Here is a 20,887-nt window from a genome sequence, read left to right as displayed (position 1 = left end):
TGTAGGAGACAGGCTGTGGTATATCAGGGCAGTGGAGGAGACATGCTGTGGTATATCAGGGCAGTATAGGAGTCAGACAGGCTGTGGTATATCAGGGCAGTATAGGAGCCAGACAGGATGTGGTATATCAAGGCAGTATAGGAGAGAGACAGGATGTGGTATATCAGGGCAGTATAGGAGACAGACATGCTGTGGTATATCAGGGCAGTATAGGAGAGAGACAGGTTTTGGTATGTCAGGGCAGTATAGGAGACAGACAGGCTGTGGTATATCAGGGCAGTGTAGGAGACAGACAGGCTGTGGTATATCAGGGCAGTATAGGAGAGAGACAGGTTTTGGTATATCATGGCAGTATAGTAGCCAGACAGGATGTGGTATATCAGGGCAGTATAGGAGAGAGACAGGTTTTGGTATGTCAGGGCAGTATAGGAGACAGACAGGCTGTGGTATATCAGGGCAGTATAGTAGCCAGACAAGCTGTCGTATATCAGGGCAGTATAGGAGAGGGACAGGTTTTGGTATATCATGGCAGTATAGTAGCCAGACAGGATGTGGTATATCAGGGCAGTATAGGAGAGGGACAGGCTGTGGTATATCAGGGCAGTATAGGAGAGGGACAGGCTGTGGTATATCAGGGCAGTATAGGAGAGGGACAGGCTGTGGTATATCAGGGCAGTATAGGAGAGGGACAGGCTGTGGTATATAGGGGCAGTGTAGGAGACAGACAGGCTCTGGTATATCAGGGCAGTATAGGAGCCAGACAGGCTGTGGTATATCAGGGCAGTATAGGAGACAGGCTGTGGTATATCAGGGCAGTGTAGGAGAGAGACAGGCTGTGGTATATCAGGGCAGTGTAGGAGACAGACAGGCTGTGGTATATCAGGGCAGTGTAGGAGACAGACAGGCTGTGGTATATCAGGGCAGTATAGGAGCCAGACAGGATGTGGTATATCAGGGCAGTGTAGGAGACAGACAGGCTGTGGTATATCAGGGCAGTGTAGGAGACAGACAGGCTGTGGTATATCAGGGCAGTATAGGAGACAGACAGGCTGTGGTATATCAGGGCAGTATAGGAGAGAGACAGGATGTGGTATATCAGGGCAGTATAGTAGCCAGACAGGATGTGGTATATCAGGGCAGTGTAGGAGACAGGCTGTGGTATATCAGGGCAGTATAGGAGACAGACAGGCTGTGGTATATCAGGGCAGTATAGGAGACAGACGGGCTGTGGTATATCAGGGCAGTATAGGAGCCAGACAGGATGTGGTATATCAGGGCAGTATAGGAGACAGACAGGCTGTGGTATATCAGGGCAGTATAGGAGACAGACAGGCTGTGGTATATCAGGGCAGTGTAGGAGACAGGCTGTGGTATATCAGGGCAGTATAGGAGCCAGACAGGCTGTGGTATATCAGAGCAGTATAGGAGAGAGACAGATAGGCTGTGGTATATCAGGGCAGTGTAGGAGACAGACTGTGGTATATCAGGGCAGTGTAGGAGACAGACAGGCTGTTCTTTATCAGGGCAGTGTAGGAGACAGACAGGCTGTGGTATATCAGGGCAGTATAGGAGCCATACAGGCTGTGGTATATCAGGGCAGTTTAGGAGAGAGACAGGCTGTGGTATATCAGGGCAGTATAAGAGCCAGACAGGCTGTGTTATATCAGGGCAGTGTAGGAGACAGGCTGTGGTATATCAGGGCAGTGTAGGAGACAGGCTGTGGTATATCAGGGCAGTATGTGAGACAGACTGGCTGTGGTATATCAGGGCAGTATAGGAGCCAGACAGGCTGTGGTATATCAGGGCAGTATAGGAGCCAGACAGGCTGTGGTATATCAGGGCAGTGTAGGAGACAGGCTGTGGTATATCAGGGCAGTGTAGGAGACAGGCTGTGGTATATCAGGGCAGTGTAAGAGACAGGCTGTGGTAGATCAGGGCAGTGTAGGAGACAGGCTGTGGTATATCAGGGCAGTGTAGGAGACAGGCTGTGGTATATCAGGGCAGTGTAGGAGACAGGCTGTGGTATATCAGGGCAGTGTAAGAGACAGGCTGTGGTATATCAGGGCAGTGTAGGAGACAGGCTGTGGTATATCAGGGCAGTGTAGGAGACAGGCTGAGGCAGCCTCTCATGACTCATGACTCAGTGGGCCTCCCAGTAATGGCCACCTCATTTCAGGGTTTGCAGAGGAGAAGTGGGGGTGGGAGTGTTAGAAAGGGGGGGTTACACAGTTGCACAGCCTAATGCCCTTTCATTTTTATTTTGAAATTCATTAATCGACTTGAGAATGAGGAGGGGGAGGAGCGATGGGGGTTGGAACAGTATTAATTTATGCCTCGGCTAGCTGGGCTCGGCTTTCTGCATTGTTGGTTTCCATAATTGTCAAACAACCACCCCCTCTCTCCCCCTCTGCAGAGAAAAGCAGGAACATTTAATTATGATGAGAACATTGTTCCTGACCCCACAGGGCTTGTCAGCGTTTGAGGGGCGGGGCCCAATCTAGGACGAGACGACATCACAGTCCCAGGAGCTCTCTTACACAAATAGGGAGAGACACGTCCTATAGGCCTCTTTAGGGACAGTATTTGACTTCTGAGATGCATCAGATAGGCCTCTTTAGGGACCGTATTTGACCTCTGCAGAAATACTTTAGGTCTTCAACTGTAGCTATGTCTCTAAGATGAAAATAAGCTTTAATGTTGTAGGATGAGATGGAAGAGGTTCTTTCAGATTAATCATGTAATCTAAAGACACTGAGACATCTTCAGTCTCTTTACCCAGGCAGGAAGTTAAAGGCTCTTCAGGTTTCTAACTTATTTAGCCACAGGGCCTATCCTCCCATCCTTAGACAGGCAGAGAGAGATGTAGGGAGACAAAGGCCTTTCATTGTGGGTCTGAACACTCTGTCTGAAGCCAGAAGGGAACTTCAGCTTCACTGGTCTCTGAGAGGAAGCCAATTAGCTAAATGAGTGAGTGAGGAAAAGGAGGAGAGGAGTAAATGGTTTGGCTCCTCCAGCCTGTCTCTCTCTCTCTCTCTCTCTCTCTCTCTCTCTCTCTCTCTCTCTCTCTCTCTCTCTCTCTCTCTCTCTCTCTCTCTCTCTCTCTCTCTCTCTCTCTCTCTCTCTCTCTCTCTCTCTCTCTCTCTCTCTCTCTCTCTCTCTCTCTCTCTCTCTCTCTCTCTCTCTCTCTCTCTCTCTCTCTCTCTCTCTCTCTCTCTCTCTCTCTCTCTCTCTCTCTCTCTCTCTCTCTCTCTCTCTCTCTCTCTCTCTCTCTCTCTCTCTCTCTCTCTCTCTCTCTCTCTCTCTCTCTCTCTCTCTCTCTCTCTCTCTCTCTCTCTCTCTCTCTCTCTCTCTCTCTCTCTCTCTCTCTCTCTCTCTCTCTCTCTCTCTCTCTCTCTCTCTCTCTCTCTCTCTCTCTCTCTCTCTCTCTCTGGCCGTTCACCCTTTTCTCGGCTGATTAAACTTGTAATCTTCTCCCAGGGAGGTGATCAGACCTCCACTCCCAGACAGAACACATCACAAAGCTGTCAGTGATTACTAGTCTATTCTAACTGGTTCACTAGTGCTGGAATGTATTATTTGAAGTATATAGGTTTCATGCACTCCAGAGCCATAAGCTGTTAACGCAGCTACCACCAATGTAGCTAGCTTCCACTGATGACAAGTAGGTCACTACAAGACCGTGGTGCTGCTGCCCTCACCGGTTCCTCAGGTAGTCCTATTGAGAAGCCCTCTGATTAGCACATGCTGGAGGGCTGATTGGCTCCTCATTATGTAATTGGGCCCCCTGTCCCTTCTCATTGGAGTAAATTGTAAACGGAACCAGGTTGGTGTCTGATCTCCCTCATCAGAGGGTCTCTTGTTAGAACCAGCTGTACCCTTCCCTCCCTTCCCACCCTGCCATGTTCCTCCACTTCACCTCTTCTTCAATCCCTCCTTTTGTTCTTAACAGCTTCCAAATGTGACCTCTCAAATGAGACACACACACACAATGTCAGGGCTTTGACGTGAACTGTGAAAGGGCCTGCGTCACTCTCTAAAACTAGAGTCCTCATTGGCCCCATTTAGCCTATGTTGGGTGAGGTATGGGTAGCAGATCCATGTGTTCCCCTCTAGGGTGGGGTTGTGATTGTAATGACTGGCCTTTATTCTGGACCACTGATAGCTAAGGGTCCTGGGGTGGCCACTGGGGGCCACAGGGCCTGTAATTGGGGGGATATCCTGGCCGCAGGGGGACGGATGTGGAGGGGTTCCAGAGGTCACTAGGATCTGTGGTAGAGCTGACAGACTGTTCTGCTCTGTTCCAATGAAAAAGGTTTTGACGAGATGGAATACAGCTACAGACAGAAGTGACTTTTGTAGCAGGTTAGGAGAATTAACATAGCAGGTTAGAAGAACTAACGTAGCAGGTTAGGAGAATTAACATAGCAGGTTAGGAGAATTAACATGGCAGGTTAGGAGAACTAACATGGCAGGTTAGAAGAACTAACATGGCAGGTTAGGAGAACTAACATGGCAGGTTAGGAGAACTAACATGGCAGGTTAGGAGAACTAACGTGGCAGGTTAGGAGAACTAACGTAGCAGGTTAGGAGAACTAACGTAGCAGGTTAGGAGAACTAGCGTAGCAGGTTAGGAGAACTAGCGTAGCAGGTTAGGAGAACTAGCGTAGCAGGTTAGGAGAACTAGCGTAGCAGGTTAGGAGAACTAGCGTAGCAGGTTAGGAGAACTAGCGTAGCAGGTTAGGAGAACTAGCGTAGCAGGTTAGGAGAACTAACGTAGCAGGTTAGGAGAACTAACGTAGCAGGTTAGGAGAACTAACGTAGCAGGTTAGGAGAACTAACGTAGCAGGTTAGGAGAACTAGCGTAGCAGGTTAGGAGAACTAGCGTAGCAGGTTTGGAGAACTAACGTAGCAGGTTAGGAGAACTAGCGTAGCAGGTTAGGAGAACTAGTCCGATGATGCTGTGACACACTGCCCCAGACCATGACGGACCCTCCACCTCCAAATCGACCAAACCGCTCCAGAGTACAGGCCTCGGTGTAACGCTCATTCCTTCAACGACAAACGCGAATCCGACCATCACCTCGGTGAGACAAAACCTTGAAGAGCACTTTTTTCCAGTCCTGTCTGGTCCAGCGACGGTGGGTTTTGCCCATAGGCGACGTTGTTGCCGGTGATGTCTGGTGAGGCCTACAAGCCCTCAGTCCAGCCTCTCTCAGCCTATTGCAGACAGTCTGAGCACTGATGGAGGGATTGTGCGTTCCTGGTGTAACTCGGGCAGTTGTTGTTGCCATCCTGTACCTGTCCCGCAGGTGTGATGTTCAGATGTACCGATCCTGTGCAGTTGTTGTTGTTGCCATCCTGTACCTGTCCCGTAAGTGTGATGTTCGGATGTACCGATCCTGTGCAGTTGTTGTTGTTGCCATCCTGTACCTGTCCCGTAAGTGTGATGGTCAGATGTACCGATCCTGTGCAGTTGTTGTTGTTGCCATCCTGTACCTGTCCCGTAAGTGTGATGGTCAGATGTACCGATCCTGTGCAGTTGTTGTTGTTGCCATCCTGTACCTGTCCCGTAAGTGTGATGTTCAGATGTACCGATCCTGTGCAGTTGTTGTTGTTGCCATCCTGTACCTGTCCCGTAAGTGTGATGTTTGGATGTACCGATCCTGTGCAGTTGTTGTTGTTGCCATCCTGTACCTGTCCCGTAAGTGTGATGTTCGGATGTACCAATCCTGTGCAGGTGTTGTTACACGTGATCTGCCACTGCGAGGACCATCAGCTGTCCGTCCTGTCTCCCTGTAGTGCTGTCTTAGGCGTCTCACAGTACGGACATTGCAATTTATTGTCCTGGCCACATCTGCAGTCCTCATGCCTCCTTGCAGCATGCCTAAGACATGTTCATGCAGATGAGCAGGGACCCTGGGCATCTTTCTTTTGGTGTTTTTCAGAGTCAGGAGAAAGGCCTCTTTAGTGTCCTAAGTTTTCTTAACAGTGACCTTAATTGCCTACCGTCTGTAAGCTGTTAGTGTCTTAACGAACGTTCCTCAGGTGCATGTTCATTAATTGTTTATGGTTCATTGAACAAGAATGGGAAACAGTGTTTAAACCCTTTACAATGAAGATTGGTGAAGTTATTTGGATTTTTACAAATTATCTTTGAAAGACAGGGTCCTGAGTGTGTGTGTGTGTGTGTGTGTGTGTGTGTGTGTAGCAGTGCATTAGGTGTGTGTAGCAGTGCATTAGGTGTGTGTAGCAGTGCATTAGGTGTGTGTGTGTAGCAGTGCATTAGGTGTGTGTGTGTAGCAGTGCATTAGGTGTGTGTGTGTAGCAGTGCATTAGGTGTGTGTGTGTGTAGCAGTGCATTAGGTGTGTGTGTGTAGCAGTGCATTAGGTGTGTGTGTGTGTAGCAGTGCATTAGGTGTGTGTGTGTGTAGCAGTGCATTAGGTGTGTGTGTGTGTGTAGCAGTGCATTAGGTGTGTGTGTGTGTAGCAATGCATTAGGTTTGTGTGTGTGTAGCAGTGCATTAGGTTTGTGTGTGTGTAGCAGTGCATTAGGTGTGTGTGTGTGTAGCAGTGCATTAGGTGTGTGTGTGTGTAGCAGTGCATTAGGGGTGTATGTAGCAGTGCATTAATGTGTGTAGCAGTGCATTAATGTGTGTAGCAGTGCATTAGATGTGTGTAGCAGTGCATTAGATGTGTGTGTGTGTGTGTAGCAGTGCATTGATGTGTGTGTAACAGTGCAATAGATGTGTGTATGCCACCAACCCTAAAAGTGACCCTCTCTTTCTCTCCCTCCCTATATCCCTCTGTCCTCCAGAACAAGAGGAGAACTTTGAGTTGACCATTGTATCTTTGACGGGCCAGACGTGGCACTTTGAGGCCACCTCGTACGAGGAGAGAGACGCCTGGGTCCAGGCCATCGAGAGCCAAATCCTAGCCAGCCTGCAGTCCTGTGAGAGCAGCAAGGCCAAGGTACCGTACTACAATATTACAATACTGTTACACTACTATTACACTACTGTTACACTACGGTTACACTACTGTTACACTACGGTTACAATACTATACTATTACACTAGTATACTATTACACTATGGTTACAATACTATACTGTTACACTACTATTAAACTACTATTACACTAGTATACTATTACACTACGGTTACAATACTATACTGTTACACTACTATTAAACTACTATTACACTACTATACTATTACACTACGGTTACACTACTATTACAATACTATACTATTACACTACGGTTACAATACTATACTGTTACACTACTATTAAACTACTATTACAATACTATACTATTACACTACTATTACACTACTATTACAATACTATACTACTACACTACGGTTACAATACTATACTATTACACTACTATTACAATACTATACTACTACACTACGGTTACAATACTATACTATTACAATACTATTACAATACTATACTATTACACTACTATTACAATACTATACTATTACACTACGGTTACAATACTATACTATTACACTACGGTTACAATACTATACTATTACACTACTATTACAATACTATACTATTACACTACTATACTATTACACTACGGTTACAATACTATACTATTACACTACTATTACAATACTATACTATTACACTACGGTTACAATACTATACTATTACACTACGGTTACAATACTATACTACTACACTACGGTTACAATACTATACTATTACAATACTATACTATTACACTACTATTACAATACTATACTACTACACTACGGTTACAATACTATACTATTACAATACTATACCGTCACACTACTATTAGTATACTATTACACTACGGGTACACTACTATTACAATACTATACTATTACACTACGGTTACACTACTATACTATTACACTACGGTTACAATACTATACTATTACACTACTATTACAATACTATACTATAACACTACGGTTACAATACTGTACTGTTACAATACTATACTATTACACTACGGTTACAATACTATACTGTTACAATACTATACTATTACACTACGGTTACAATACTATACTGTTACAATACTATACTATTACACTACGGTTAAAATACTGTACTATTACACTACGGTTACAATACTATACTATTACACTACGGTTACAATACTATACTATAACACTACGGTTACAATACTATACTGTTACAATACTATACTATACTGTTACAATACTATACTATACCACTACGGTTACAATACTATACTATTACACTACGGTTACAATACTATACTATTACACTACGGTTACAATACTATACTGTTACAATACTATACTATAACACTACGGTTACAATACTATACTGTTACAATACTATACTATTACACTGCGGTTACAATACTATACTGTTACAATACTATACTATTACACTACGGTTACAATACTATACTGTTACAATACTATACTATTACACTACGGTTACAATACTATACTGTTACAATACTATACTATTACACTACGGTTACAATACTGTACTGTTACAATAATGTACTGTTACACTACGGTTACAATACTATACTATTACACTACGGTTACAATACTATACAGTTACACTGCGGTTACAATACTATACTGTTTCACTACTATTACAATACTATACTATTACACTACGGTTACAATACTATACTATTACACTACGGTTACAATAATGTACTGTTACACTACGGTTACAATACTATACTATTACACTACGGTTACAATACTATACTATAACACTACGGTTACAATACTATACTGTTACAATACTATACTATTACACTACGGTTACAATACTATACAGTTACACTGCGGTTACAATACTATACTATTACACTACGGTTACAATACTACAATATTACACTGTCACAGTACTGTTACACTACTATTGTATACCACACTATTACAATACTGGTACAGTACTATTACAATGATGTTACAGTATATACCACACTGTTACAATACTATACCGCACTAGTACAATACTATACCACACTGTTACAATACTATACCGCACTAGTACAATACTATACCACACTTATGATACTATACTGCACTAGTACAATACTATACCACACTGTTACAATAATATACCACTCTAGTACAGTACTATTACAATACTGTTAGATTACTGTTACACTACTATACCACACAGTTACACAACTATACCACTATACCACAATGTTACACTACTATACCACTATACCACAATGTTACACTACTATACCACAATGTTACACTACTATACCACACTGTTACACTACTATACCACTATACCACACTGTTACACTACTATACCGCTATACCACACTGTTACACTACTGTACCACTACTATACCACTATACCACACTGTTACACTACTATACCACGCTGTCACACTACTATACCACACTGTTACACTACTATACCACTATACCACACTGTTACACTACTATACCACTATACCACACTGTCACACTACTATACCACGCTGTCACACTACTATACCACACTGTTACACTACTATACCACACTGTCACACTACTATACCACGCTGTCACACTACTATACCACACTGTTACACTACTATACCACTATACCACACTGTTACACTACTATACCACGCTGTTACACTACTATACCACACTGTCACACTACTATACCACACTGTTACAGTACTATACCACACTGTCACACTACTATACCACTATACCACACTGTTACACTACTATACCACACTGTCACACTACTATACCACTATCACACTACTATACCACACTATACACTACTATACCACACTGTCACACACTATACCACTATACCACACTGTTACAGTACTATACCACACTGTCACACTATACCACTACCTACTATACCATACACTACTATACCACACTGTTACACTACTATACCACACTGTCACACTACTATACCACGCTGTTACACTACTATACCACACTGTCACACTACTATACCACACTGTCACACTACTATACCACGCTGTTACACTACTATACCACACTGTCACACTACTATACCACGCTGTCACACTACTATACCACACTGGCACACTACTATACCACACTGTTACAGTACTATACCACACTGTTACAGTACTATACCACACTGTTACACTGCTATACCACACTGTTACAGTACTATACCACTATACCACACTGTTACACTTCTATACCACACTGTTACACTTCTATACCACACTGTTACACTGCTATACCACACTGTTACAGTACTATACCACTATACCACACTGTTACACTTCTATACCACACTGTTACACTACTATACCATGCTGTTACACTACTATACCACTATACCACGCTGTTACACTACTATACCACGCTGTCACAGCTATACCACGCTGTTACACTACTATACCACTATACCACACTGTTACACTTCTATACCACACTGTTACACTACTATACCACACTGTTACACTACTATACCACGCTGTTACACTACTATACCACACTGTTACACTACTATACCACACTGTTACACTATTATACCATGCTGTTACACTGCTATACCACGCTGTTACACTACTATACCACGCTGTTACACTACTATACCACTATACCACACTGTCACACTACTATACCACGCTGTCACACTACTATACCACACTGTTACACTACTATACCACGCTGTTACACTACTATACCACACTGTCACACTACTATACCACACTGTTACAGTACTATACCACACTGTCACACTACTATACCACTATACCACACTGTTACACTACTATACCACACTGTCACACTACTATACCACACTGTCACACTACTATACCACTATACCACACTGTTACACTACTATACCACACTGTCACACTACTATACCACGCTGTTACACTACTATACCACACTGTCACACTACTATACCACACTGTCACACTACTATACCACGCTGTCACACTACTATACCACGCTGTTACACTACTATACCACACTGTCACACTACTATACCACACTGTCACACTACTATACCACGCTGTCACACTACTATACCACGCTGTCACACTACTATACCACACTGTCACACTACTATACCACACTGTTACAGTACTATACCACACTGGTACAGTACTATACCACACTGTTACACTGCTATACCACACTGTTACAGTACTATACCACTATACCACACTGTTACACTTCTATACCACACTGTTACACTTCTATACCACACTGTTACACTGCTATACCACACTGTTACAGTACTATACCACTATACCACGCTGTTACACTACTATACCACACTGGCACACTACTATACCACACTGTCACACTACTATACCACGCTGTTACACTACTATACCACACTGTCACACTACTATACCATGCTGTCACACTACTATACCACGCTGTCACACTACTATACCACACTAGAACACTACTATACCACACTGTTACAGTACTATACCACACTGTTACAGTACTATACCACACTGGTACAGTACTATACCACACTGTTACACTGCTATACCACACTGTTACAGTACTATACCACTATACCACACTGTTACACTTCTATACCACACTGTTACACTTCTATACCACACTGTTACACTGCTATACCACACTGTTACAGTACTATACCACTATACCACACTGTTACACTTCTATACCACACTGTTACACTACTATACCATGCTGTTACACTACTATACCATGCTGTTACACTACTATACCACTATACCACGCTGTTACACTACTATACCACACTGTTACACTACTATACCACTATACCACACTGTCACACTACTATACCACACTGTTACACTACTATACCACTATACCACACTGTTACACTACTATACCACTATACCACACTGTTACACTACTATACCACGCTGTTACACTACTATACCACACTGTCACACTACTATACCACTATACCACACTGTTACACTACTATACCACACTGTCACACTACTATACCACTATACCACACTGTTACACTACTATACCACACTGTCACACTACTATACCACACACACTGTACCACACACACTACTATACACTACTATACCACGCTGTTACACTACTATACCACGCTGTCACACTACTATACCACACTGTCACACTACTATACCACGCTGTCACACTACTATACCACACTGTTACACTACTATACCACACTGTCACACTACTATACCACACTGTCACACTACTATACCACACTGTCACACTACTATACCACGCTGTCACACTACTATACCACGCTGTCACACTACTATACCACGCTGTCACACTACTATACCACACTGTTACAGTACTATACCACACTGTTACACTGCTATACCACACTGTTACAGTACTATACCACTATACCACGCTGGCACACTACTATACCACACTGTCACACTACTATACCACACTGTCACACACTATACCACGCTGTTACACTACTATACCACACTGTCACACTACTATACCACGCTGTCACACTACTATACCACGCTGTCACACTACTATACCACGCTGTCACACTACTATACCACACTGTTACAGTACTATACCACACTGTTACACTGCTATACCACACTGTTACAGTACTATACCACTATACCACACTGTTACACTTCTATACCACACTGTTACACTTCTATACCACACTGTTACACTTCTATACCACACTGTTACACTTCTATACCACACTGTTACACTACCACTATACCACGCTGTTACACTTCTATACCATGCTGTTACACTACTATACCATGCTGTTACACTACTATACCACTATACCACGCTGTTACACTACTATACCACTATACCACACTGTTACACTTCTATACCACACTGTTACACTACTATATCACACTGTTACACTACTATACCATGCTGTTACACTGCTATACCACGCTGTTACACTACTATACCACGCTGTTACACACTGTCACACTACTATACCACACTGTCACACTACTATACCACACTGTTACACTACTATACCACTATACCACACTGTTACACTACTATACCACTATAACACACTGTTACACTACTATACCACGCCGTTACACTACTATACCACACTGTTACAGTACTATACCACTATACCACACTGTTACACTACTATACCACACTGTCACACTACTATACCACTATACCACACTGTCACACTACTATACCACACTGTCACACTACTATACCACGCTGTCGCACTACTATACCACGCTGTTACACTACTATACCACGCTGTCACACTACTATACCACGCTGTCACACTACTATACCATGCTGTCACACTACTATACCACGCTGTCACACTACTATACCACACTGTCACACTACTATACCACACTGTTACAGTACTATACCATACTGTTACAGTACTATACCACTATACCACACTGTTACACTTCTATACCACACTGTTACACTTCTATACCACACTGTTACACTTCTATACCACACTGTTACACTTCTATACCACACTGTTACACTGCTATACCACACTGTTACAGTACTATACCACTATACCACACTGTTACACTTCTATACCACACTGTTACACTACTATACCATGCTGTTACACTACTATACCATGCTGTTACACTACTATAACACTATACCACGCTGTTACACTACTATACCACGCTGTCACACTGCTATACCACTATACCACACTGTCACACTACTATACCACGCTGTCACACTACTATACCACGCTGTCACACTACTATACCACTATACCACGCTGTTACACTACTATACCACACTGGCACACTACTATACCACACTGTCACACTACTATACCACGCTGTTACACTACTATACCACACTGTCACACTACTATACCACGCTGTCACACTACTATACCACACTGGCACACTACTATACCACACTGTTACAGTACTATACCACACTGTTACAGTACTATACCACACTGTTACACTGCTATACCACACTGTTACAGTACTATACCACTATACCACACTGTTACACTTCTATACCACACTGTTACACTTCTATACCACACTGCTACACTGCTATACCACACTGTTACAGTACTATACCACTATACCACACTGTTACACTTCTATACCACACTGTTACACTACTATACCATGCTGTTACACTACTATACCATGCTGTTACACTACTATACAACTATACCACGCTGTTACACTACTATACCACGCTGTTACACTACTATACCACTATAGCACACTGTCACACTACTATACCACACTGTTACACTACTATACCACTATACCACACTGTTACACTACTATACCACGCTGTTACACTACTATACCACGCTGTTACACTACTATACCACACTGTTACACTACTATACCACACTGTTACACTTCTATACCACACTGTTACACTACTATACCACACTGTTACACTATTATACCACGCTGTTACACTACTATACCACGCTGTTACACTACTATACCACTTTACCACACTGTCACGCTACTATACCACGCTGTCACACTACTATACTACACTGTTACACTACTATACCACTATACCACACTGTTACACTACTATACCACTATACCACACTGTTACACTACTATACCACGCTGTTACACTACTATACCACACTGTCACACTACTATACCACACTGTTACAGTACTATACCACACTGTCACACTACTATACCACTATACCACACTGTTACACTACTATACCACACTGTCACACTACTATACCACTATACCACACTGTTACACTACTATACCACACTGTCACACTACTATACCACACTGTCACACTACTATACCACGCTGTCACACTACTATACCACACTGTTACACTACTATACCACTATACCACACTGTCACACTACTATACCACGCTGTCACACTACTATACCACACTGTTACACTACTATACCACTATACCACACTGTTACACTACTATACCACGCTGTTACACTACTATACTACTATACACTCACACTACTATACACTACTATACCACACTGTTACAGTACTATACCACACTGTCACACTACTATACCACTATACCACACTGTTACACTACTATACCACACTGTCACACTACTATACCACACTGTTACAGTACTATACCACTATACCACACTGTCACACTACTATACCACTATACCACACTGTTACAGTACTATACCACACTGTCACACTACTATACCACTATACCACACTGTTACACTACTATACCACGCTGTTACACTACTATACCACACTGTCACACTACTATACCACGCTGTCACACTACTATCACTGTACTATACCACACTGTCACACTATACCACACTGTTACACTACTATACAGTACTATACCACACTGTTACACTGCTATACCACACTGTTACAGTACTATACCACTATACCACACTGTTACACTTCTATACCACACTGTTACACTTCTATACCACACTGTTACACTTCTATACCACACTGTTACACTGCTATACCACACTGTTACAGTACTATACCACTATACCACACTGTTACACTTCTATACCATGCTGTTACACTACTATACCATGCTGTTACACTACTATACCACTATACCACGCTGTTACACTACTATACCACGCTGTCACACTGCTATACCACGCTGTTACACTACTATACCACTATACCACACTGTTACACTTCTATACCACACTGTTACACTACTATATCACACTGTTACACTACTATACCATGCTGTTACACGGCTATACCACGCTGTTACACTACTATACCACGCTGTTACACTACTATACCACTATACCACACTGTCACACTACTATACCACGCTGTCACACTACTATACCACACTGTTACACTACTATACTGTTACACTACTATATACACTACACACTGTTACACTATACCACACTGTTACACTGTTACACTACTATACCACACTGTTACACTACTATACCACACTGTTACACTACTATACCACACTGTTACACTATACCACACTGTTACACTACTATACCACTATACCACACTGTTACACTTCTATACCACTGCTGTTACACTGCTATACCACGCTGTTACACTACTATACCACGCTGTTACACTACTATACCACACTGTTACACTGCTATACCACACTGTTACACTACTATACCACACTGTTACACTACTATACCACACTACCACTATACCACACTGTTACACTACTATACCACACTGTTACACTACTATACCACGCTGTTACACTACTATACCACGCTGTTACACTACTATACCACTATACCACACTGTTACACTTCTATACCACACTGTTACACTACTATACCACAATGTTACACTACTATACCACTATACCACACTGTTACACTACTATACCACACTGTTACACTACTATACCACACTGTTACACTACTATATACCACTATACCACACTGTTACACTACTATACCACACTGTCACACTACTATACCACGCTGTCACACTACTATACCACGCTGTTACACTACTATACCACACTGTTACACTACTATACCACTATACCACACTGTTACACTGCTATACCACGCTGTTACACTACTATACCACGCGGTCACACTACTATACCACGCTGTTACACTACTATACCACTATACCACACTGTTACACTACTATACCACTATACCACACTGTTACAGTACTATGCCACACTGTCACACTACTATACCACTATACCACATTGTTACACTACTATACCACACTGTCACACTACTATACCACGCTGTCACACTACTATACCACGCTGTTACACTACTATACCACACTGTCACACTACTATACCACACTGTTACAGTACTATACCACACTGTTACACTACTATACCACTATACCACACTGTTACACTACTATACCGCTATACCACACTGTTACACTACTGTACCACTACTATACCACTATACCACACTGTTACACTACTATACCACTCTGTCACACTACTATACCACACTGTTACACTACTATACCACTATACCACACTGTTACACTACTATACCACTATACCACACTGTCACACTACTATACCACGCTGTCACACTACTATACCACTATACCACACTGTCACACTACTATACCACGCTGTCACACTACTATACCACACTGTCACACTACTATACCACTATACCACGCTGTTACACTACTATACCACACTGTCACACTACTATACCACACTGTTACAGTACTATACCACACTGTCACACTACTATACCACTATACCACACTGTTACACTACTATACCACACTGTCACACTACTATACCACTATACCACACTGTTACAGTACTATACCACTATACCACACTGTCACACTACTATACCACTATACCACACTGTTACAGTACTATACCACACTGTCACACTACTATACCACTATACCACACTGTTACACTACTATACCACACTGTCACACTACTATACCACGCTGTTACACTACTATACCACACTGTCACACTACTATACCACGCTGTCACACTACTATACCACACTGGCACACTACTATACCACACTGTTACAGTACTATACCACACTGTTACACTACTATACCACACTGTTACACTACTATACCACACTGTTACACTACTATACCACACTACTATACCACACTGTTACACTGCTATACCACACTGTTACAGTACTATACCACTATACCACACTGTTACACTTCTATACCACACTGTTACACTACTATACCATGCTGTTACACTACTATACCATGCTGTTACACTACTATACCACTATACCACGCTGTTACACTACTATACCACACTGTCACACTGCTATACCACGCTGTTACACTACTATACCACTATACCACACTGTTACACTACTATACCACACTGTTACACTACTATACCACACTGTTACACTACTATACCACGCTGTTACACTACTATACCACTATACCACACTGTTACACTACTATACCACACTGTTCACTATACTATACCACACACTATACACACTGTTACACTACTATACCACTGTTACATACTATACACTGTTACACTACTACCACACTGTTACACTACTACCACATAGTACTATACCACTGTTACACTACTATACCACACTGTCACACTACTATACCACACTGTTACACTACTATATACCACACTGTTACACTACTATACCACACTGTTACACTACTATACCACACTGTTACACTATACCACACTGTTACACTACTATATACCACACTGTTACACTACTATACCACACTGTTACACTACTATACCTATACACACTACCACACTTACACTACTATACCACACTGTCACACTACTATACCACACACACTGTTACACTACTATACCACACTGTCACACTACTATACCACACTGTTACACTACTATACCACGCTGTCACACTACTATACCACGCTGTCACACTACTATACCACACTGTCACACTACTATACCACACTGTTACAGTACTATACCACACTGTTACACTACTATACCACACTGTTACACTACTATACCACACTGTTACACTACTATACCACACTGTTACACTACTATACCACACTGTTACACTACTATACCACACTGTTACAGTACTATACCACTGTTACATACCACACTGTTACACTACTATACCACACTGTTACACTACTATACCATGCTGTTACACTACTATACCATGCTGTTACACTACTATACCACTGTTACACTACTATACACTGTTACACTACTATACCACACTGTCACACTACTATACCACGCTGTTACACTACTATACCACTATACCACACTGTTACACTACTATACCACACTGTTACACTACTATACTGTTACACACTATACCACTGTTACACTACTATACCACACTGTTACACTACTACTATACCACCACACTGTTACACTACTATACCACACTGTTACACTACTATACCACACTGTTACACTACTATACCACACTGTTACACTACTATACCACACTGTTACACTACTATACCACACTGTTACACTACTATACCACACTGTATACACACTATACCACACTGTTACACTACTATACCACACTGTTACACACTATACCACACTACTATACCACACTGTTACACTACTATACACTACTATACCACACTGTTACACTACTATACCACGCTGTTACACTACTATACCACACACTGTTACACTACTATACCACACTGTTCACACTACTATACCACATACCACTATACCACACTGTTACACACTATACCACTATACCACACTGTTACACTACTATACCACACTGTCACACTACTATACCACACTGTCACACTACTATACCACGCTGTTCACACTACTATACCACACTGTTACACTACTATCACACTGTCACACTATACCACACTGTCACACTACTATACCACGCTGTCACACTACTATACCACACTGTCACACTACTATACCACACTGTCACACTACTATACCACACTGTTACACACTACTATACCACACTGTTACACACTATACTATACCACACTGTTACACTACTATACCACACTGTTACACTACTATACCACTATACCACTGTTACACTACTATACCACACTGTTACACTACTATACCACACTGTTACACTACTATACACCACACTGTTACACTACTATACCACACTGTTACACTACTATACCACACTGTTACACTACTATACCACACTGTTACACTACTATACCACACTGTTACACTACTATACCACACTGTTACACTACTATACCACACTGTTACACTACTATACCACACTGTTACACTACTATACCACACTGTTCACACTACTATACCACACTGTTCACACTACTATATACACACTATACCACACTGTTACACACTATACTATACCACTGTTACACTACTATACCACACTGTTACACTACTACACACTGTTACACTACTATACCACTACATACCACACTGTTACACTACTATACCACACTGTTACACTACTATACCACACTGTTACACTACTATACCACACTGTTACACTACTATACCACACTGTTACACTACTATACCACACTGTTACACTACTATACACTGTTACACTACTATACACTATACCACTGTCACACTACTATACCACACTGTCACACTACTATACCACGCTGTTACACTACTATACCACGCTGTCACACTACTATACCACACACTGTCACACTACTATACCACACTGTTACAGTACTATACCACACTGTTACACTACTATACCACACTGTTACACTGCTATACCACACTGTTACACTACTATACCACTATACCACACTGTTACACACTATACCACACTGTTACACTACTATACCACACTGTTACACTACTATACCACTGTTACACTACTATACACTACTATACCACACTACTATACCACTATACCACACTGTTACACTACTATACCACACTGGTTACACTACTATACCACTGTCACACTACTATACCACACTGTTACACTACTATACCACACTGTTCACACTACTATACCACGCTGTCACACTACTATACCACACTGTCACACTACTATACACTACTATACCACACTGTTACACTACTATACCACACTGTTACACTACTATACCACACTGTTACACTACTATACCACACTGTTACACTACTATACCACACTGTTACACTACTATACCACACTGTTACACTACTATACCACACTACTATACCACACTGTTACACTACTATACCACACTGTTACACTACTATACCACACTGTTACACTACTATACCACACTGTCACACTACTATACCACACTGTCACACTACACCACTATACCACTGTTACACTACTATACCACACTGTTCACACTACTATACCACACTGTTACACTACTATACCACACTGTTACAGTACTATACACACTATACAGTACTATACCACACTGTTACACTACTATACCACACTGTTACACTACTATACCAC

The 20,887-nt window shown here is 42.1% G+C and overlaps 1 protein-coding gene across 5 annotated transcripts in view; it reads left to right on the top strand.

The window, feature by feature from the left end:
* The window catches only part of agap1 (ArfGAP with GTPase domain, ankyrin repeat and PH domain 1), a 297,905-nt gene that overhangs the window by 230,856 nt on the left and 46,162 nt on the right, over window positions 1–20,887 (top strand). For all 5 annotated transcript variants that reach the window (XM_065023309.1, XM_065023307.1, XM_065023299.1 and 2 more), the window contains exon 14: window positions 6,815–6,969. In XM_065023309.1, coding sequence (XP_064879381.1) covers window positions 6,815–6,969 — 155 coding nt within the window. The remainder of the gene's footprint in view (window positions 1–6,814; window positions 6,970–20,887) is intronic.

This window comes from Oncorhynchus nerka, linkage group LG2, assembly GCF_034236695.1.
Source record: "Oncorhynchus nerka isolate Pitt River linkage group LG2, Oner_Uvic_2.0, whole genome shotgun sequence".
Taxonomy (NCBI): Eukaryota; Metazoa; Chordata; class Actinopteri; order Salmoniformes; family Salmonidae; genus Oncorhynchus; species Oncorhynchus nerka.
Note: the sequence above shows the minus strand (reverse complement) of the source record. Positions and strands in the feature narration are given on the sequence as shown.